The 21893-nt window shown below is 39.1% G+C and overlaps 1 protein-coding gene across 2 annotated transcripts in view; it reads left to right on the forward strand.

The window, feature by feature from the left end:
• Positions 1–5707: 5707 nt before the first annotated feature.
• The window catches only part of LOC102691147 (cytochrome P450 4B1-like), a 36814-nt gene continuing 20628 nt past the window's right edge, over positions 5708–21893 (forward strand). The window contains exons 1-6 of one of the 2 annotated variants that reach the window (XM_006634989.3): positions 5709–5981; positions 13528–13672; positions 14747–14791; positions 15119–15246; positions 15788–15912; positions 19552–19706. In XM_006634989.3, coding sequence (XP_006635052.2) covers positions 5781–5981; positions 13528–13672; positions 14747–14791; positions 15119–15246; positions 15788–15912; positions 19552–19706 — 799 coding nt within the window. In that variant the 5' untranslated portion in view covers positions 5709–5780. Of the gene's footprint in view, positions 5982–13527; positions 13673–14746; positions 14792–15118; positions 15247–15787; positions 15913–19551; positions 19707–21893 lie in introns of both variants that reach the window. The other variant, XM_015355738.2, reaches the window with a different exon arrangement.

The raw sequence follows: 21893 nt of genomic DNA on the forward strand, positions 1-21893 counted from the left end.
AACTTTTAACAGATTTGCTTAAGGCGGGAGTGCGGTACAAGGACAAGATTGCCTTGGTTCCCGCAGCAAAAGCCGCCTTTAATAATTTGAAATAAGTTCTCTTACAGGTGCTGAGACTGGGGTTTCCTCAGATGGATCAACCATTCCTTTGTATTATTGCAAGTTGCTGACAGAGGCCACCCAAGGAGCCCGCGAGCAGGTCCTGGAGGCATGGGGACCACCACCTGAAGGAGGGCACAACCTCATCCCAGGAGAGTGGGTGTGGATCAGGAAATTTCCTTCACAGGTTCTCCAGCCCAGGTGGGACGGACCCTACCAGATCCTGTTAACAACCGAGTCTGCGGTTCAAGTGGAAGGAAAAGATCGCTGGATCCACGCGCCACACTGCCGACGAGCCTCATCCCCATTTACAGACTCAGAATGAAATCATTTCTGTTAATAACGATAATTGTTGCTGTAGGACTATATTCCGCAGGAATTAATGATCATCTCTCCCACAAAGGAGAACATGGAATTAATTCCTTTTTAGGCCTCTCCTATCTGACAGCTAAGAAAACCAACCAAAGTGCCTGCTGGGTGTGTGCCGCATTACCCAAATATGTACAGGGAGGACTTCCTATGGGAGCCATTCCTTGGAGTCGCGAGGAAGTCATAGGCATGATCATTTGGAGGGATAATTTAGGAAATTTTAATATGACAAACTATGCCATAACACGACTTTAACCTGCACAACATTACAATATCTACAGGAGCGAGGCTTAGAGCCCACGAGTTTCACAGGCTCTTACGCTCCTAAATATAACAGAAGCCATACACCACCAAACCTGACTCTAAATAAGGAACGTGAGGGAAACATATGTTTTCAGCACACTTATGGTCTGCACTTGGTTGGATGGAGTCGTTGCAACCTTACCATCGCTGCAAATATATCCACCTCTACCTTCCAAATTCCAGGATGGGATCGGCACACCCCACAATTCGGTATAAGCTTCTTATTTTCAGAGGCATGGGGAGCGCCAAACGGAACATCTTTCATTTGTGGAAAACGAGCCTACCCATGGTTGCCAGCCCAGTGGTCTGGCTCATGTTATTTAGGATATGTGGTTCCTCATATCCGTGTTCAAATCCACAGCCCCTTCGGACCTAACCACAGACCACAAAGAAAATTGGCTGATTGAGAATATTATTTAGGTATAATATTTCCACAAGCCGGCATGAACTTTCTGAGTCGAGAGTTAATTCAAATGGCCTCGACTTTAGAAGAATTGGCAAATTCTACCTCATCTAGTCTGAAGGCTGTTAATGATGAGATGGTAGCCCTCAGAACAGTGGCCATGCAGAACCGACTAGCTTTAGATTATGTGCTGGCGGCCGAAGGAGGAACTTGTGCAGTAATTGGCACTGAATGCTGCACATATATTCCTGATAATTCTGAGCACATCTCAGATCTGGCCCAACACATTTACAATGAGGGACAGAAATATCAGGACTATTATAATGAAAATTGGGGAACTGGGTCTTGGGTAAAGTCTGTGTTTGGGGCCTGGGGTGGAACCTTTTTATACTGTTTATCTGTAGGAATAGTATTGTTTATATGTATAATTGTAATCATCACGTTCACAAAAACATGTATCACATCTTGCTATAACCGTGGAACGTACAATGACATGGCAATACATACCTGTTCGCCAAGAAAGGAAATATCTGCCCTGACATTGTATGTATAAAAATAGGCTACACTGACGTATGCCATATTTTATAAGGGGGGAATGAAGAAAGATGTGAAGACGGGGGTTTGAATTTAATCCTTTCTGTAGGGGGTTTAGACTTCTAAGTCACAAGCTGGGGTTTATGGCAGGAAAGGGGGTTAACTGATAAGGATTGCAGATGCAAGCTAGGAACCCCCCTGGGTGTAATGTTAAACTGACCATTTGTCCAGAACATCGTAAACTGGCCAAATACCATGAACCCCCCTCTTTACCATCAGTCCGTGTGACGTCAGAAACGGAGAAGAAAACACTATATAACCCAAAAGTTTGTAACAGTACGTTGAACATTACTTCGGTTTTGTTGTTTCTTGCGGGAAACAAGACTTCGGCTTTATTGTTCCTTGCATGCAATAAACTCATCTGTTTTACTTCATCTCGGGATCAAGAACCTTATTTCTTCTGTTACAACAGTAGCTCCACCTGGCAGTTTTACAAGGTGCTTCTGGATACTATTATCCTATTTTAAAACAAACATGTGGTATGATCTGGTATATTGCGGGAAGTCCACCACGTTTTAACGCAGCGTACCTCAATCATTTTGAATGGCTGGATCTGTATATTCTGCCATGAGGTCTACTTTGTCCCATATCCATGAAGGTTGGCTTAATGACTTCACTCAGAATTATCTGGTCAAATTAAATATTGATGGTTAAATATTTATGTTCTAAGAGGACTGAATTCATTTTTTTCATTAAAAAAATGGTTATCCTGAATTAATAATTTGTACCACTTTTTTGCTCACTAGGAGCTTTGGCCTTTGTAACTGCCTCATGTGAGATGATTAGAAGAAAGGACAGGGTTATGCAAATATTTACACATAACTTCAAACATTTGGCTACTCTAAAACCTGCCATACTATAATAAAATCTGTTTTTCCTATAGTGTGTAATTGTATTATTTTCCTTTTCAAAACACTACTGTCACTTTTATTTTTTTTACATAAAAATAATTTACCTATTCCTACACCTTGTCTGTATTAAGTAATTGCAATTCCTGAACAAATTATACTTTAATATGACCTTGTAGAATAAACTGTTACTTAATTTATTCTAGAATTAAGTACTGTTTATTCCTAATTTTAACTTTTAATTTAACATTTTAATGTGCAACTTCGTTTTCCAATTTTTTTTTACGTTAGCTCTATGATTTTAAAACGTCCTTTTTCGACTTTTAATCTTGCAAGGCCTTAAATACATTTGAAGAGCTTAGAGTAGGAATGTGTGCCAGTGTGAAAGCAGCACAGGAATGGGAAGGGACTATATCCAGAGAGATAAGTAGAACAAATAAAATATACAATGTTTGGACTGTGGCATGTTAGGTTAATGATATACATGTTTGGAGACAGCACAGTTTGGTCTGTGTGATAAATGTCCTGTTATGCCTAACAGTTACTATGAGCTTCAACACTGCTGTCACATGATAATGTACTGTATGCTTTCCTGTTAACTTTTCATCTCTCTTCATTAAAGTACCCCAACAAAAAGCATACAACACACAATAGTGGAGATATACTTACTTTGATGTTGAGATTCTTCTCACACTAAATGCATAAATGTACTGTCATACCAAATCAGGATATTATGTCACTCCTTTCTATTGTTTCAAGAAAATGCACTTTTAATATGTGCTGATTCTCATCAAACTCTATACTAGATGAATAGAATAGTGCCTACAATGTGACTTTCCTACCAGTAAAGTTTAATATGTGCATCAGTGCTTTTTATTAAATAATGTTTCACCTTAACTCATCATGAGCTCTGTTTGCATTGCAAAGCCTTGACTTTGAGAGAGTATAAACATAACCAAATAATACTTTTATAATGCCTAAGTTGTTTTTTTTCTAATAGGCTGAATGATGATTCTTTTCCAAAGGTTTAATGAGTTCCTTCTAATGTACTCACTCGGCTGCAGAAGAAAAAAAAACGTTTTTCTTGTCCTTAATGTTGTTCTAATGTAGCACATTTGATATTCTAGCTATCAAACCTGGATGCAGCTGACCTTGGACAACCTTTGAGTCTGCACATATTTAAGAAATCCACTTAAAATACCATAACTGCAGGTTTATGCAAAGATAACAGGGCAGGTGCACACACATTTGATGATCATGCATATTTTTCAGAACTGACTTACTACTTGATGGAATGAGAGAAAAGACGAGAGAGCTGTGAGCAACAAGTGAGTCATGTTCAGGAAATAATTCTTTCAGAATGGACATTTTACAGCTTTAGTTAACCATCTATGCATAGTTACATCATAAAAGAAGGTGGTTTGCAGTGTTCCAAAATCATTTACAGACTGCAAATGGTTTTATTAATACAATTTACAAAAGTACATGCCCTTCCCCCAAAAGAAAGGATTATTTCAGCAACATAATAATCTCAATTCACCTGTTTTACACACAAATTATGTTTATGCTCACCTTTTTGCATTACACAAAATACTCTCATAAGGCACAATTGTAATCAATAAAATCACATAATGATAATGAGATAAATATAAGAGCCCTGATCATAACACAACAATACTCACTCCTCCAAGTGAAAACACTGGAATTTTTAATTGTTCAATCACAAATCAGAATCAGAAGATGACTAAAAGTGACTTCGTTCAGGTGGGTAGCTGTGTCAGCATGCGTAGTCTGCAAACGAACCAGTAATAGGTTTATTCCACATTGAAAAGAGAAGAGAGAAAACACAACGTTTCCGCTGTGAAGCCTTCTTCAGGTGTAAGAAAGTCACTTCACACAATTTTCAACCCTCTCCCCTTTGCACTTCCTAAGTGGCCTTTCTGCCTCTCCTGCCTCCTCCCCTCTCCCAGCTTTTGTTCTTCTGTGCAATTTAATCTTTGCTGTCTGCCCTGTCTTTCTCACACCTGAAGAAGGCTTCACAGCCGAAACATTATGTCTTCTCTTTTCAGCATGGAACAGCCTAAAAAGGCTCTGCATGGCTTGGCACCTCAGTACCTGTCTAAGCTATTATAGCCCTACTCCCCATCTCACAACCTTTGCACTTCTAATTCTGGTCTCCTATCTGTACCGAAAGCTCATCTACACTCTATGGTTGACAGGGCCTTCTCCTATTATGCCCCAAAGCTCTGGAACTCTATTCCCAAAGATATCAGTCGCCTTCTTTTAACTCCTTCAAATTCAGACTCAAAACCTTCTTCTTTAGAAGAGCTTTTACTTAACTGGTTCTATTTTTTACCCCTCTGCTCCTGCTGTATTTATTACCATCAGGTACTGTCTCCTCTAACTGTGTATTCTCATCGTGCATATCTTGTGTATTTTTATTGATGTTTTCATTCTGTAAAGCGCTTTAAAAGCGCTATATAAAATAAAGTTTATTATTATTAAAATAAATAACAAAATCTGTTTCCATGTTTGCTACATAACACCATTTTCACAATACACAGTGTTTCACAATGTTGCAAGTGCAAGATTTGAAGAGATTGTAGAGATAATTAGAGATAATTATTATTATTATTATAATGCTGGAACACATAATGTTATTATAGTGTTTTTCATTGATCTCACCAGTGTGTAGTATGTACTCTTTAGGGTCTATTAATTTGATGGGCTGTGTGTTCCTATTGAACACAAAGTTAATTTTAGATGGTAATTACATATTATTAATAGAATGTTTCATTTTGTTAGAAACTTCTGTTTGCACATTTGGGTGTGGATTTTGATTTTTGAGTTTATAGTTTTGAGAACATGGAGTATAATTTCAGAATTATACACCCGAAGAAGGCCCCAGAGCCGAAAAATTGTGTTTTCTTTCTTCTCTTTTCAGCATAGAATAAACCTATAAAAAATCTACTAAGACGTTAGACCACATTGAATGCTCTGTCACCTTAAATCTCTGGTTAGGTATTTCAATACTGTAACTCCTCCTTGCATTAGAGTGAAAAACTCTCTTAATAGATTGCTTTGGTCTACCCACAGATACTTTGTACTGTTTGTTATTCACAGGATAAACTGCTTCACTCTGCCAGAATTTGCAGCAAACAGCAATGGAGCTGTTCGAAATAATAAGGAATAATTCGATCATTTATTTTGATCCACGTCGCCTTTATCATTTAATAGCAGTATTTTCGTTAGTAACGGTAGCATTTAAATTGTCGAAACTGTTTATTAATAGAAAACAGGCGCTTAAGATCCTCGAAAGCTTCCCTGGACCTCCAGCGCATTGGCTTTACGGGCACGTACATGAGGTAAATACAGTACTCCCAATCTGACTGAATGAGAATTGAATGAGAATGGGCGGATTCAATGTTACTTGAATGTTATGCAAGCAAAGGACTATATATTAATCTCATGTTACAATTTTTTACATTAACAGGCTGTAAGTGCATAATTAACTGGAAAATATACACGCAGCACACAGACATTTGGTTTAATTATACTCACAAGAGTAATGTTGGCTTCTAAATGTGATGTTATTCAGTACACGAGTTTATCCCTGCGTTTCTAATCGCAGAGCCTTCACTCCCTCTGAAGTATACATACAGTATGTAACATTTTTCTTCAGCCTTTCCCAGTTTAGGAGAAATATTTCCGGAAAATGGTTGTTGTGTTCTTTGTGTTCCTTGTTTTCAACAGTTGCCGCATTAAGAGCTTACAATTGCAGTTAAGTACTACAGGTTCATAATTATATGTTTGCACCTACAGTATGAATGTCAGAAGACCATAGGATTTGCAGAAAAAAATGTATTTTATTGACAACGTGCTTGCAGTGAGACGGAATACGTGTTTGAAAACATTTGAGTTTTGAACTAAAGGACACGTATCGCATCTTGGCTCGATAAAACAGTTGTTAGCTTAAATGACATAACATTTTTTTTCAATGTTACTGCAAAGGCGCAGTTTTATAGACCATTTCTGTGTATGTCAGTAAATAAAGGGAACTGAACAATTTGACAGTTCTCCCAGTCTGCATCCATGGAGATTGATATGTCAGTAACACAGTTTTGGATTAAGATTGTAGTATAACTATACAATTCTTGTATATTTTACGCATTACACTTGGCTATCGTGACTAAGTGGAACATTATGTGTTGTAAAAGTTTTAAGTGTTATAAGTAAGATACACTACTGCCCCTATGTTAGCTTTCGGAATTATTTTTGTAGTAGCTCATTTACAAAACATGATGTTTTGTTTTCTTATGGACATAGTTTGGTTACTGAAGGCTTGCACTTGCAACTGTAATTACAATAGAAAACAAAGCTATAAATAATGCTGCAGTTTGTCTTGTGGTGAAACCAGTCTTTTGTAGGCATAATAGGAAAACAGGTTGGGAGAGACTCACAGGCTGTTAAAATGGTGTCATAGTTCTCAAATACTTCCTGTAACATGTCCAGGAGAACTCCTTGTGCCTTCTTACTGTACCCCTCAAATATGAAAGATTGTGTTTCCTCAGAGGTTTTTGCATATTTTAGAATTCAATTATATTTTAATTAATTTAAAATTGATTATTACTGTTTTCAAATATGTTACTCTCATGTCAACTATATTACCCATATGTTTTATATGTAAAATATATAGTATTTAAAATACATTTATTCTGTTTGGTTTGTATTACACAAAAAATAGGAATATTATCATTTTTTTCACTTTGATTCAAATTCAAAGGTAGTACCACAATGTTTTGTTTACAATTTCATATTTAATAGACATTTAAGTTTCTCTTAAAGCAGTTTGAGAAGAGAGTATTTGCATTAATTTCCCTGCCAGTTGCCTTGCCACTAGGGACAAATGTTATGACAAAATAATTAATTGCATAAGTTAATAACTAATTACAAAATGTTTAAGTTTATTCCAATGAATTTATATAACAAAAAATGCTAATGAATAAAAATGTAAGCATTGTTTGCAGATGCTATTTAATTTATTTCAATCAAAAAATTGAGGAGGGTAACTTAGGGATAACCAAAGGGGTCATCAAGGCAAAAGTTTGGAAATCACTTATCTTTGTGTGAATTCTCTAAGTAGAAAGATAATTTTTAAAATATTCCTATGGAATTAAAGTTGGAATGAAATCCTCAGCAAAACCTTTACCCTAGTGATATTTTCATACAATGAAGGTGTTTTTCAGGTGTTAAGTTACAACAACTAAACAATTAAGTACCTGATTCAGTTATCACCGGAAATGTCAAATAATAACCATCACTGGCAATTTCCAAGAAAAATAATTAGTTTATATTCCCCTTGCATCCTCAGCTAACATATTTAAAAAATACAACAAAATCATAATACCTTGTGAAACAAGCAAAACAACTGTAAAATGCAGAATATATACACAGACATATTAGAAGCAAAGAAGGTTTTGGATAAACCACTAAACTATTTTTTAAAATATAGTTTAAATCAATCTTCCAGATAAAAGATTTGAAGAAACTTTCAAAGAAGCAATTGCAGAGGATTTCGGTTTCCAACTGATGTTTGCACCTCAATAATCCATTCGTTCTTGAAAGAAGAAATTATAGTATTGTTATGAATCTCATGATGATCCTATTCTCAATCCAAAAGAAAAGTTTAAAGTTGAATCATTGTATTTTGGATGTAGCTATAACTGTGATCGAACAGAGATTTTATCAATTTCATGCAATTGATATTTCAATTTTTGTATGATATTAGAAATATTAAAAACAGTCTTCCAAGGAAGATCTAATGAAGTATTGCCAGGACCTGCATTTAGCACTCAGTACTAGCTCAGTATGTTAATATTAAAAATGAACTGCTTCTCGGTGCCCAGTTTCACAAAACTGAAACTAATGAAAATGATCTGAGATTCACCATGTCCCAGAATTGTTATCAGGATTAGCATGAAGATCAATTGAAAATACCACAGCAAAAAAGTAGATTTAACCAAAAGACTATCCAAGTAGAAAAAATCAATTAATAATATAACCTCTTTTATATTTTGAGAAATTGTGCACACCAGAAGACACTAACATTTTTCTTCATTACACGAACTATATAGTGTAACCCAAAATGTTTGTAATTATTATTTTGTTTAAATTAAATAATAAACTAGTAGGAAATTGTTTTATTTCACTAACTAAAAATTTTGTTTTCATTTCTTAAATTTGAAGCATAAAAATTGCAAAGTGCAGGCATGGGTAAAAACAACAAATATTCATAAAAAACCTAGTGCCGGCCCTGCTGCTGTCACGGGAACCAGTCCTGACTCCCATGAAAAGCGTTGTATAGATCCTATGCGGAAAGTATAATCCAGAAGTGGCTGGAGAAGGACAAAAAGGAAGACATGGCAAGAAATGGACAGGAGGACAAACAGGGGATGGTGACGGCAGTGATCCGGTGCTCAAAGGGCGTAGCGATCTAGTCCAAAAGGGGGAATCAGGGTGCAGTCCAAGGTCCAGGTACTGGGGAATCCATCCAGACAAACACAGGGAAAAGGGATCCAGGAACATGGAAGGTAAAACCATAACGGTGCAAGGTGCTCTGAGCCCTGGACTCAGATGGTCAGGATGCCCGGGGAAAAGGCCTTGCCCTCGGGCTACTCCTGAGTCAGGTGGATAGGCGGGCCTTCAGACGTCCGTCTTCCAATACTGTGCCCAGAATAGCGGAGATGCCAGGCTTAAATAATGAAAAAGGTAACAAGACACAGGTGTAGGTGTAGGAACTTAAACTAATGGGAATACAAAAGGGTAGGTGCACCCTCTAGAGGAGGGAAGACAATTGTGACAGCTGCCTACTAAGGGGAAACAATATTGTGCAAGAGTAAATAATTATATTTACTTCATGTTATTCTTTGACTCAGTAACTTTTCTTATTCATTTTGTCATTACTTCGCCTGAGTAATAATTATTTACCACTAGATCCCACTGTTTTTATTTGTTAAACTGTAAATCTGCAAATGTACGTTCATTCTTAAGATCTTCCTACACATTTCTTTAGCAGTTCTCACTCTTCAGTGAGTAAATCAAGAACTTATACACCTGACATTGACAGTATTCACATTTGCTAACTCATTCATGTTAATTTGTGTAATTAAATTGATATATGTGATATCATGTGATATACAAAAATTATAAAAAAATTAAATGTTATATTTATAATATTTATAAATTACTAGAATCAATGATGCTCACAAATTTATTTTTGTTTTCAGCTACCAAAATTCCCCTTTAGATACATGATTACATGTCTATGTTTGAGAATGAGATTTCCTCATTCTCTTCTGTGTTGTTTTTATTTTGGAATAATAGTGGTGTTACCTGTATTATGTACTATTAAAGGTTTTGTTACAACTTGGGTTCTCTTTTGGACAGCACTTTAGCATGCAGTGGTTAGCATTGCTGCCTTGCATCACTGGGGCCTGTGATTGAGTTTTTAAGTTCTCCTTATGTTTGCATGAGTTTCTGACAAGTGCTCCGGTTTCCTCCAACTGTCCAAAGACATACTGGTAGATTAATTGGCTGGGAAAATTGGCCCTGATATGAATGTGTGGATGTTTGGGTAAGTGTGGCCCTGCAATGGACTGAGTGTATCCTGCCTTGCGCCCGTTGTTTGCTGGAATAGGCTACAGCTCCCCCTTGATCATGTATTGGATAAAAGAATGTTGATGGATGGGCGGAAATAGATCTATTGGCCAGATAATTCTTGATGAGTTTTGAACTACTCGCTGAAGACGGAGCTGGTCTGGGTTCATCGACATGGTCCAATATCCTTCAGCTGGCTGGTCTGCGCAGGGATAACCCAGTGCCCAAAAAAGGAAGTTAGTGGTCTGCTGAACTTTTTTAAACAGTCTGTGCATAGAAGTCTGACTCTGGTTGGAAGTGAGATGAGTGGAAAGAACTATAAGAACTAAAATTCTTTACTGAAAATGCTCTCATGTTCAGAATATAGATAAAAGGAGTCTAGCTATAATGATCTATGTTGTTGATCAAGCAAAACTTATTGGGCAGAATCCTGTTATTTACTCACTCACTCTCTTAACCTTAATGTTCTGACTCAGACTACCTGCAGTCATATGTTTGCTAATGTGAAGCTGACAGGTAAGATGGAGAGAGAGAAAACAGCAACAAGTGAAGAAAATGAGTTGTGTAGTATGTTGTAAGACAAAAATCACAGTTGCTGATAAGTTATGTCATTCTGCCCAATCTGCACGTTCCTCATTAGTCGATCATCCTTTAGGTGATTGACAGTGAAATGTGACCTTAATCGTAGGTAGAAGAGGATGCCAGACAGAAGGCAGTCACAGGCTGCACAATTTATCACTGGGGAGTTGAGAATGGATGCAGCTTGATGATATTCTTGTCTGTGCTACAGACTAGGGATGTGCTTCTTATCTTATCACAAATGTCCCTTTCAGCTACATTTCTAGAGCCTAACACAGAGGCTGAAGCTGTCTTTGCAAGACAACAGAAAGATTATTAGAAATCATTAAGCACACTAAATTGTTTGTGTAATAATATGCCTTTCCACTGCTGATGAAAGCAACTCTTTGTGTAGTGACTGGATATTGTTGATCAATGGACATTTTCATACTGTATATCTCAGCCACTGAAGTCAGTAACTCTTTCAAAGTCACTGTTGACCATTTTTTCTCCTTGCTCAATGTGGAGTGATAGCAGAGTCTAGGCAGTGTCTGGGTGCCTTCTACTTGTTAATCATTGATATCACCACACTAAGAGATATTAAGGGCCTTTGAAATGTTTTTATACGCTTTTCCTGATCTGTGAATCATGGATGTCGGAGAGGACAAAACGTGGAGAGTGAGGAGAGCAGAAAAAGACCCATGTGCATAGTTGCGGAACGGGGAAACAGCCCGGGCTCAGCAGTTCAGGAGTCGATTAGAAACCAATGGCCTCAGGCAGTGGACAAGGGGTGACCTGGATGCTAGGCGGGTTTCAGGACATCCGAACATCAAAGCTGAGCGAAGCAGAGTAAGTGACCCGGAAATATATAGCCCCAGGGAGAGAGAGACACCGGAAGGAGAGCAAAGCACAGGAATCTAGGGACAGGACAGAGTGGGAGCGCCCTCTGGTTGCAGAGGACGTGACAGTACCCCCCAGAGGCTCCTGATGCCCATACAAATAAGTGAGCTGCACAGCACTGGGGGGAGGAAAAACCTCATTTAACTGAAAGGAAACCTCTGGGAGTCCATGGCTGAGAGCTGCCCCCTCCTCCAGAGTACAAAACTTTATTGGGTAGAGGAAGGGGGGGTCAGGTAGAGCTCCGGAGACATAGAAGAACAACAACAAAAGACAAGTACATAAGCACAAAAACAACCACAGAAATAAACCTGGGAGACAAGGGTAACAAACCACAATAAACAGATAGGAACCAAATGTTCCACAACACAGGGGTCAGGGGGACCAGAGTGAAGGGGAAACCAGGAAGTGAAAAATCAAAACAACAAGCAAAAAACAAAAATAAAAACAAAAACCAGAGGAAAAAAATACCACAGACTGGGCAATAGGCACATTCAAATTCTATCACTGAAATCGGAGTGGACAACCCTAGGAAAGCCAGACCGTAGTCCGCTCACAAGCACGGATGTCTTGAGTGATATCTAGCGAAAAGAATGGAGGAACAGCAAAAAAGGCTCACCAAACTAATGCTGATATCAGCAGAAGACAACCTGAGGAAAGCCAGGCAGCAGCCCGCCCACAGGCACGGATGTCAGGAAGGTGATATCCAGCAATCAGAATGGGAGAGGAAAAAAGGCTCACCACCCTATTGCTGATATCGGAGTGGACAACCCGAGGAAAGCTAGGCACGAGACCCGCTCACAGACACGGATGACCGGAGTGATATCCAGCAATGAGGACAGGAGGGCCAGCTCAACATTCAATCACGGATGCTGGCAAGAACCCGAGGAAAGCCGGGCAGCAGCCCACTCGCAGACACAGGAGTAAAAAAAATAGCATCCCGTGAAATGAATAGAAGAGCTGAGAGAAAACAAAGCCCAGAGAAAAAAACTGTGGAAAAACAAAAAGTGCCACTCGCAGGGTCAGTAGGTGACTCAGCTTTCTATCACGGATGTCGGAGAGGACAAACCGTGGAGAGGGAGGAGAGCAGAAAAAGACCCATATGCGTAGCGGCGGAACGGGGAAAAAGCCCGGGCTCAGCAGTTCAGGACTCGATTAGAAACCAATGCCCTCAGGCAGCGGACGAGGGGCGACCTGGATGCTGGGTGGGTTTCAGGACATCCAAACGTCAAAGCTGAGCGAAGCAGAGTAAGTGACCCGGAAATATATAGCCCCAGGGAGAGAGAGACACCGGAAGGAGAGCAAAGCACAGGAAACTAGGGACAGGACAGAGTGGTAGCGCCCTCTGGCTGCAGAGGGCGTGACACTGTGCCTTTTATTTTACTTTAACCATAATCTTCATGGTGGAATCTTTGCTTGAAATTCACTACCTGACTGAGGGATCTTCTTTAGAGAGATGTACTTAGCCACTCAACTGTGTGACTTAAGGCAATGTTGTACTCCTACAGTATATTAATTAAGGTTTGCAACAGCAATGGGTTTAAATAGTACAATCACATATTTGTAAATTTGCATACTATTTACTTGTTCTTGTTTTTTTATTTTAAAAGTGTAGAGCAGGTTATGTACTGTATATAACTAATGTTAATTGCTAGTCAAAGTGTATGACTTCAAACTTGAAAGCAAACTTCAAATGTGAAAATTGTAAAAATTGACTGTCAGCATAAATTTGCATGGCAATGTACTTGGATCTTATTTCTTTGCTACTTTTCCCATTTTGTTTTCTTTTTCTGTCAAAAGTTTCCACAGGATGGGGATGATTTAGACAAGACTGCAAAATGGGCAGACCAGTACCCATATGCTTTTCCATTATGGTTTGGACCTTTTGTACCATTCTTGAACATTAACCACCCTGAATATGCAAAAACTATCCTTTCAACTACAGGTATGAACTCCAGTTGAGTGGCAGAAAGTTACTAAAGATGCCAAATGATACAGATATTATGAATAGTTGAAAAAATGTATGTATGAAGATGTATTCACAATTTGTTTGATATCAGATATTTGTACAATTCTTGATTAAATAAGATCAATGATTTTATATTGACAAGAGGTGAGATAAAAATCATATTAATATTATTTTGAAAACGTACTGTAACGCAACTGGGGCTCAGGCGGGCGCCCTTGCCGCATCTGGTCGGCCCAAAGTATAGGTGGCTCGAACCCGGGACTTCCGCGTCTCTCTGCAGCGACCTAGCCCCGTGAGCTAAAGAGAGATCTCTCCACAGCCCAGTAGCTGTGGTCCTGCTATCACAGGGAAGGGCAGTGACGTCACCCGCTCTGGTACGCCGGCTCTTACACACACTGCTTGTCGGCCGTAAGCGTTACACTCTCCCCCGCTTAAATCGCCGTCCCCGGCGAAGGGCTATCCCGCCCCGCTCTGACACCAATGTAACGCAACGGGATCTCAGGCGGGCGCCCTTGCCGCATCTGGTCGGCCCCATCCCGACTGGAGACTCGAACCCGGGACTTCCGCGTCTCTCTGCAGCGACCCAGCCCCGTGAGCTAAAGAGAAATCTCTCCACAGCCCAGTAGCTGTGGTCCTGCTATCACAGGGAAGGGCGGTGACGTCACCCGCTCTGGTACGCCGGCTCTTACACACACTGCTTGTCGGCCGTAAGCGTTACAGTACTACTATTAAAACGTATAATATTATTTTGAAAGAGTATACACTATATATACTGTATACTCTGTTCGTAGTAACAAAGAACCACTCAAGAAGGCCTGAGATCTACACAGAATAACTGTAAATAATATGATAAGCATATCTACTTTATTTTACAATAGTCAAATTACTAGCTTCGGTATAAAAGTCTAGGCCAGGTATTATTGAAAGAATTGTATGTTAAATCTTTGACTGTGCCTTGCAGAAGATCACATTGAAATTGTTCAATTTTCAGACTTGTTTTGTTTAGCCTATTCTGAAAAGATAATTATTATATGTGGGTATTTTTTTCAGAACCAAAGGATGACATTTTATATAGATTCCTTATTCCATGGATAGGTAATGTTCCGTACGTTGTTACCTGTGGATTTTTAAAATGCCATCTTTGACACATCGTATTCTGACATAAAATAAAAACAAAAAAGTGCACAAACACATGAAATAATTTAAATTTCATTTCATTTCTTTCTAACCAGAAGAAGAAAGATTTTTGTTTGTCTGAAATGTCCTCAAACAAATGATTATTTCATTTTTTAAACCTATTTTAAGATATAAAACATCCAGTTTTGTAACCAAGGTCACAATTAGTCATTTCATAGCCAGTTCTAGATAATAACTTCTGATAAACAGTGTTTAATCATGGCTGGTCATGTTCTTGCTTTCCAGGGGAAGGTTTGCTTGTGACTGACAAACAGAAATGGTTTAGGCACAGAAGACTTTTGACACCTGGATTCCATTATGATGTCTTAAAGCAATATGTAAAACTGGTAGCTGATTCTACAAAAATCATGCTGGTATGAACATATTTTTAGCTCGAAAACTTTTACTTTCATACTTAAAAACAAATGTTTATGATTTTCTCAGGACATTAGAAATAAATTCCTAGCACAACACATTAAGAAACTGTATTGACTGTACTCAAGTGATTTGACCTCCTGTTAAAATATCAGAGGTAGAATCTGAAAATTTCAGATTGCATTACACTTTCAAAATGTGTTTTTTAAATGTCCTGCGCCATTTTGTTTGTGGTTTCTAAAACTGTTTTACAATTTACTTTTACAGTTCTGGAAAACGTTGTGCTAGATTACCAACATTGCATTCAATTGAAGCAAGTCCCCATGCAGTCTTTAGACTCGGAACTGTTTTTACTTCTATATTTGCTAAGATTACATTTGTTAAACTAAAGTAGCTAGATTTTTTATCATCTGTTCATTTGGTTATTTCAATTGTACAATTCAACACATACAGTATGCAACTCTTTTAAGACATTAAACCTTTTAAAATTGAACGCAAAGGTAATTTTGCACCAGCTAATTTAGTTTTTATCTTATACAGGACAAATGGGAAAAGTATACTGGAAAAGAGGAGTCTTTTGAAGTGTTTCAGCATGCTAGCCTAATGACGCTTGACAGTATTATGAAGAGTGCATTCAGCTACACTAGCAACTGTCAGACTGAGAGGTCAGTATTGTAAAACATGCAGAGGTATAGATTTCTATTTAAAGATTCTTTAAGTTTATCTACACATTTAATGTATCAATTTCTCTGCATGTTCAAGGGACACAATTATGAGTCAAAATATACTGATGGAAAAAAGAAATGCAACATTTTATGGAATGAGAATACTATAGTTATAGCTTATGTACTTTCACAAAAGGTTGTCAATTTGTTTTAAGCCCTGTGACCAGCAATACAGCTTGTGCAGTGAGGCATTGCAACTTGCCAATCACACAAAAGCTCGTTAGGTGTACTTTAACCCAACAAGGTCCAGGTGGAACAATGCCTGATCCGGTCACCTTTCTCACTATTGATGGTGGCTCTGTCGCTAATGATCTGTGCCTGTGGCTGAACGGTGGCCAGTTCATATCCCGTGGCCGGCAAAGGAATCCTACTCTGTTGGGCCCTTGAGCAAGGCCCTTAACCCCAACTGCTCAAGGGGTGCCTGTTTAATTTGGTTGACCCAGTGCTCTGACCCCAATCTTTTCTCCCTGTCTGTGTGTCTCATGGCGAGCAAGTAGGGGTATGCGAAAAGATAAATCCCTAATTCATTGTATATTCCAAAAATTGTACTGTATATGGCCAATAAAGTGATCTGAGCTTTAAAAAGGCCTTAATTCAAACCTTAGGTCACTGCAAGAAAAAGACCACACATAGTCAGTTTTCTGTGCATTCTATAATGCCTTGAATGTCACCAGAAGCAAGGGAGAGAGCTATTGGCAGGCATGTCATGTGCCAGTGTTGCCAGTGTGACCGTTGCGGTTCTGCGTGGACTCGTGCCCTCGCCGCTCCACCCCTTGCGATTCGTCCTGCAACACCTGGGGCGCGAACCCGGGTCTCCGGCTTAACACAAAAGGGAATCAGCCGCATGAGCTAAAGGAGACCTCCCTCAGCCCAGGCGGCTGAGGTCCCTGCTATGCGCAGTGCGGGCGATGACGTCACTGTGTCCAAACTAGCTCTGCTACACCAGACACTATGGAGTAAGCTGCTCCACTGTGTTCTGATTGCAGAGAAGGTTTCAGCAAACCGGCAGGTCAGATGACTGTCCAAGATCCGATTGCCCTTGAGTGACCACACCAGAGCAGGATGGACACATCACCCTTACTGCTGCAGAAACTGCCGGCAGACACAATGCCCACATCAGTGAAAGTATAGTGAGGCTCCATGCTGCTGGCCTTAGAGCAAGGAAAGTGTCAGAGGCCCTCTGCTCACACTTTTTAGACGTCACACCCGACTGGCCAGACAGAGGCTGTGATAGACTTGTCAGCAGTGGCATTAGGTCCTCTTCGTGGATGAGTTACTCTTCAGCCTGTTCCACACCTACGGGAGGGTCAGAGAGTGGAGGTGGAGGTGTTGCATTTCTTTTTTCCATCAGTATACCTATATATGAAAACCTTGCAAAAATATGTTATTAAACCACAAACTTTTAATAGCATTCTTTGGTCAATAGAAACAAGGATGGAGTTTTCTCTTCTAACAAGCAACTGTACATTTTAGTTCAGGTGGGTAGCTGCGTCAGCATGCATAGGCTGCAGAGGAACAAGTAATAGGTTTATTCCATGCTGAAAAGAGAAAAAAAACACATTTTGGCAGTGGAGCCTTTTTCAAGTGTGAGCACTGTACATTTTGATCTGATTAAGAAAAACATGTTCACCCATCAAACCCATGTACATACATGAAGAAAGCATTGGTAAATCATTGACCTATTTTAATGGAGCTGAAGGGAATAATAAATTAAAGGAGTCACACCTCTAAAATGCCAGGAGTCTATGTTGATCTGTAAAGAGATGGCACCTACTCTACCTCCTAGTGCTCTGTCAAGTTCCATAGAAATAGTGATTTCTACAATTTCTTAGGTGCCTGCAGGCTCATGATAATGTCAGTGAGAGATGTGTCTCTCTTTCTGTTGATGCTGAACTTGCTGTAAGTTGTAGCAAAACTTGTAGTATGTTCAACTATCAAGTAGGTAGCTGTGTCAGCATGCCAGGCTGCAAAGGAACAAGTAAAGGTTTTATTCAATGCTGAAAGGAAAAGAAAAGAGACAGTTTTTTGGCTGTGAAGCCTTCTTCAGGTGTGAAGGAAAGAGAAAAATGGTAATTAATGAAAACTGGCAGAAGAAAAGAAAGGGTAGTTTAGAGTATGCAGGGAGCATGGGGTACCAATGTAAATAACTAGGCATTTTCTGCAAGAGATGCAGGGAGGTGAGACAGTAAGGAGACTGGGAAACCTTTACAGGAAATGTGAGGATCAAAGATCTCCCCAAACCCATAGTTTCCAATATCAGCTCTATTGGCCATGATCACACTGATCTCTCTGTCTCCATCCTCACAAAGGGGTTTCGGAACTCCTATTACAGAAAGACTTCCGAAACCAAAATGATCACATTATAACTAGGATCACACCTCCATTCCCTTAACAACAGACTCGTCTCCTTCCAATCCTCTCTATTCATTTGCAGAGTTACTCCTTCTCCCTACCCGCTGCCTCCTCCTGACTACCTCTCTTTTGTTACCCTGTCTTTTGTTCTACCATGCTTCACTATCTGCCAATTTTCCTCTTTCCGAAAGCTCCACAGCCGAAACATTGTGTCTATTTTCCTTTCAGCAAAGAATAAACCTTTAATTGTTCCATGTTAAAAAATAAATTATTTGATGGGTAAACATGTCAGTGGGCTCTTTTTTCACCTTGTCAGATTGTAGTTTTCAATCAAAATAGTGTGACTATCACTGATGCATGGCAACACAAAGTAAGAGCTATAGCTTTGTAGTATCCTATCTACTGTATGATTTATCAATTTGTTCTTTCATTGTTGTGTTATGTTCTCACTGAAATGGGGATTTGTAAACAATTTAAGTAAGACCTCTCTTTTCCAAATTAAGAATAAGCTGAAAGAATTTGATTTAACTGGGAGAGGCTTAGCATGGCACAGTGGTACCATGGTTAGCATTGATGCCTTGCAGGACTGGGACTCTGGGTTCAGTTCCTGGGGTGCTGTCTGAGTAGAGTTTGTAAGTTTTCCCTGTGTTTCTGTTGGTTTCTTCCCATGGTCCAAAGACATACTGGTAGATTATTTAGGTTCTGGGAAAATTGACCTGGGTGTGAGTGTGTACTGTGTGTGCCCTATAATTGACAGGTATCCTGTCCAGGGTGTTTCCCTCTTTGTGCCCTTATCCTTGCCAGGATAGGCTCTGGCTCCCCTACGACCCTGTATTAGATAAAGAAATGGATAAGTGGATGAGAGAGGCTTGAAAGTCAGATGGTGAGGTCAAATCCTTATTGTTTGATGTGAATTCGCATCCATGCATATCCTTTAGGTGAAAAACAAAACACATGAAGAAAAAATAGCTTATTTCAAGATTTTTTATGACAGCAGCCAGCAATTAAACTTTAACTTTTGTATTTGTATCCCTTACTACAAACACCAATGACTCCTGACATGGAGAACAGTATCCATTCGCAGTTTGCTGACTGCTGTTATGATGCAGTAAAACACATACCTTAATTGTAATTCCAGAGCTCAAATTAGTTGTACATCTGGTAGATCCCAAGCTTAGGTGATTGTATTTGCATATTAAATTAATTATACATTTTCTTTTCTTTCAGTGGTACAAACATGTATATTAAGGCAGTCTATGAGATGTGCAACATAATAAACCTCCGATTCAGGTTCTTCCCTTATCACAGTGAAATTCTTTTTTACATCAGCAATCTTGGCTACAGGTTTCGGAAAGCGTGCAAGGTAGCACACCAACACACAGGTTTGTTATAACTAATTATTCTATTTAATGTTTTAATCGGAAATTGGAGTAATTATTGTGAAGGGGGTGTAAGAGGAGAAGATACAGATATAAAATTCACACAATCATGCTTGCATTTCATCATCAGTAACCATCCCTGAGTATTACAAGTTTTGAGAAGTTAATATAAAGTGGATTTATTTCCTAATGCGAGAGGAATGCTTAACGCTGTGAAGAACTAAGATGTGAGCACCTATTGTCTTAAAACATGAGTACAGACTAGGATATATTTCCTTCAGGATCACGAATGGAACAACATTAACACAGGTGCTTTTTACATATCTTTGTGTTTTTGTAATAAATTGATTTAGAAAACACATGCAATTCTGTGTTCTTTAGAATAAGACTTATCACTTATTACTTCAGTAATACTGTTCAGTTTAGCTGCTACAACACACAATATTAGTCATAGATGTAATAAATGATGGAGACCTTCCAGTGGCACTCAGCTAATTTGGACATACACATGTAGCTGAGACTCCCATACATCAAGCAGCTACTCTTATGTTCTTTAAACTAGTTTATGTTTGGTGTAAGGTGGTTTCTAGACCTATTTTGTTTTGCAAGCCCCTGATTCACAATGCATTTGAAATGAAACTGGATCTCTCATCTCCTAAAGCAAAATGAAAAAAAAAATGTTGACAAGCAGGCCACAGATATCAGTGTTGTGCTTTCCTACGATGATCCAGTGGGGGTGAACCTGCTTTGGCTTTCTGATGTACAGCACTTTACAGAGGATTGCAACTGTCCTGAAGCTTTTGTCATCTATGAACAAAGAGAGTAACAGGATGGATATCCTGCCTGTGCAGGGAAAAGGGACAGTAATAGAGTGGCAAGTGTCAATGCTGTTTAAGTACCATGTGATTGAATTGGAGGACAAAAACATTATATCAACCTATGTGTTATTGGATATAAGCCTATGTAAATGTCTACAAAAATGGCTAACATGATTGGTCACCACATGACGTCACAGGAGAGTACAAGATTTATGACATCTGAGGTGCACGGAGGCTCAGGCCCTTTCAATATACTATGAAAATCCTTTGCAAAGCTGACTGACGGATGCCATTTAAGCCAACAAAGCATTCCTGTTAAACTAATTCATCTTGTTTTGCAGCCAAGCAAGGTGTTTTTACTTTGGCACTGAGGGTTATTGGAGTTGTGAAAATCTAATGACTGTCAGTATTGTAATAAGATAGATAGATAATACTTTATTAATCCCATAGGGAAATTGATGTGTTACAGCAGTCCAGCCCAAGACAAGCAAAAAACAGACATCAGAATATTTATAAAACAAAAGACCACAAAATAAATAAAAAAAATAAATAAATACGTAGGTGTGTGCAAAATGTGATGATCATAGTCACTGTAAAACCAATAAAATATGTGGAAAATGTGCATAGGTTTATACAGACTGATTGTCCAAAAAGTACAATGGAGCAACATGCCGTCCATAGATGAGCAAATGAAGGGCTAACAGTCTTAGCCTAGGGCAGCGTTATACACCCTGACAGCCGCCGGGAGGAAAGACCTGCGGAAACGTTCCCTTGAACACTGTAGCTGGAGCAGTCTGTTGCTAAAAGTGCTCCACTGCCCAGTAACAGTCCCATGAAACGGATGAGAGGTGTTGTTCATGATGGCTGCGAGCTTGGTCAGCATTCTCCTCTCAGCCACCACCTCCATGGGGTCAAGGCTCATCCCCAACACAGAGCCAGCCTTCTTGATAAGTTTATTAAGCCTCCACTCCCAAGTGTGACCGGTAGGCGAACTGCAGGGGGTCCAGTGCTGTACTCACCAGGGTTCTGAGGTGGTCCAGTACAAGCCTTTCCAGAGTTTTCATTAGGTGTGATGTAAGTGCCACTGGTCTGTAGTCATTCAAGACTTTAGGGTGCCCCTTTTTGTGTATTGGCACCAGGCAATATGTCTTCCAGAGAATCGGAACCTTTTCTAATCTCAGGCTGAGGTTGAAGATGTACTGCAGCACTGAACAAACACAATCTTGTGTTTGTGTTTGTTAGTTTTAATTTGTACCTGAAGTTCACAATTTAAGAGTTCACAGTCATATTGTTGTGCAGCAATTTAAAATGTTATCTCTTCCTTTCGCATATGAGTACATCTAATCTGTTTAATATTAAATATAGAATCTAT

Source organism: Lepisosteus oculatus, chromosome 9 (assembly GCF_040954835.1).
Source record: "Lepisosteus oculatus isolate fLepOcu1 chromosome 9, fLepOcu1.hap2, whole genome shotgun sequence".
Classification (NCBI taxonomy): domain Eukaryota; kingdom Metazoa; phylum Chordata; class Actinopteri; order Semionotiformes; family Lepisosteidae; genus Lepisosteus; species Lepisosteus oculatus.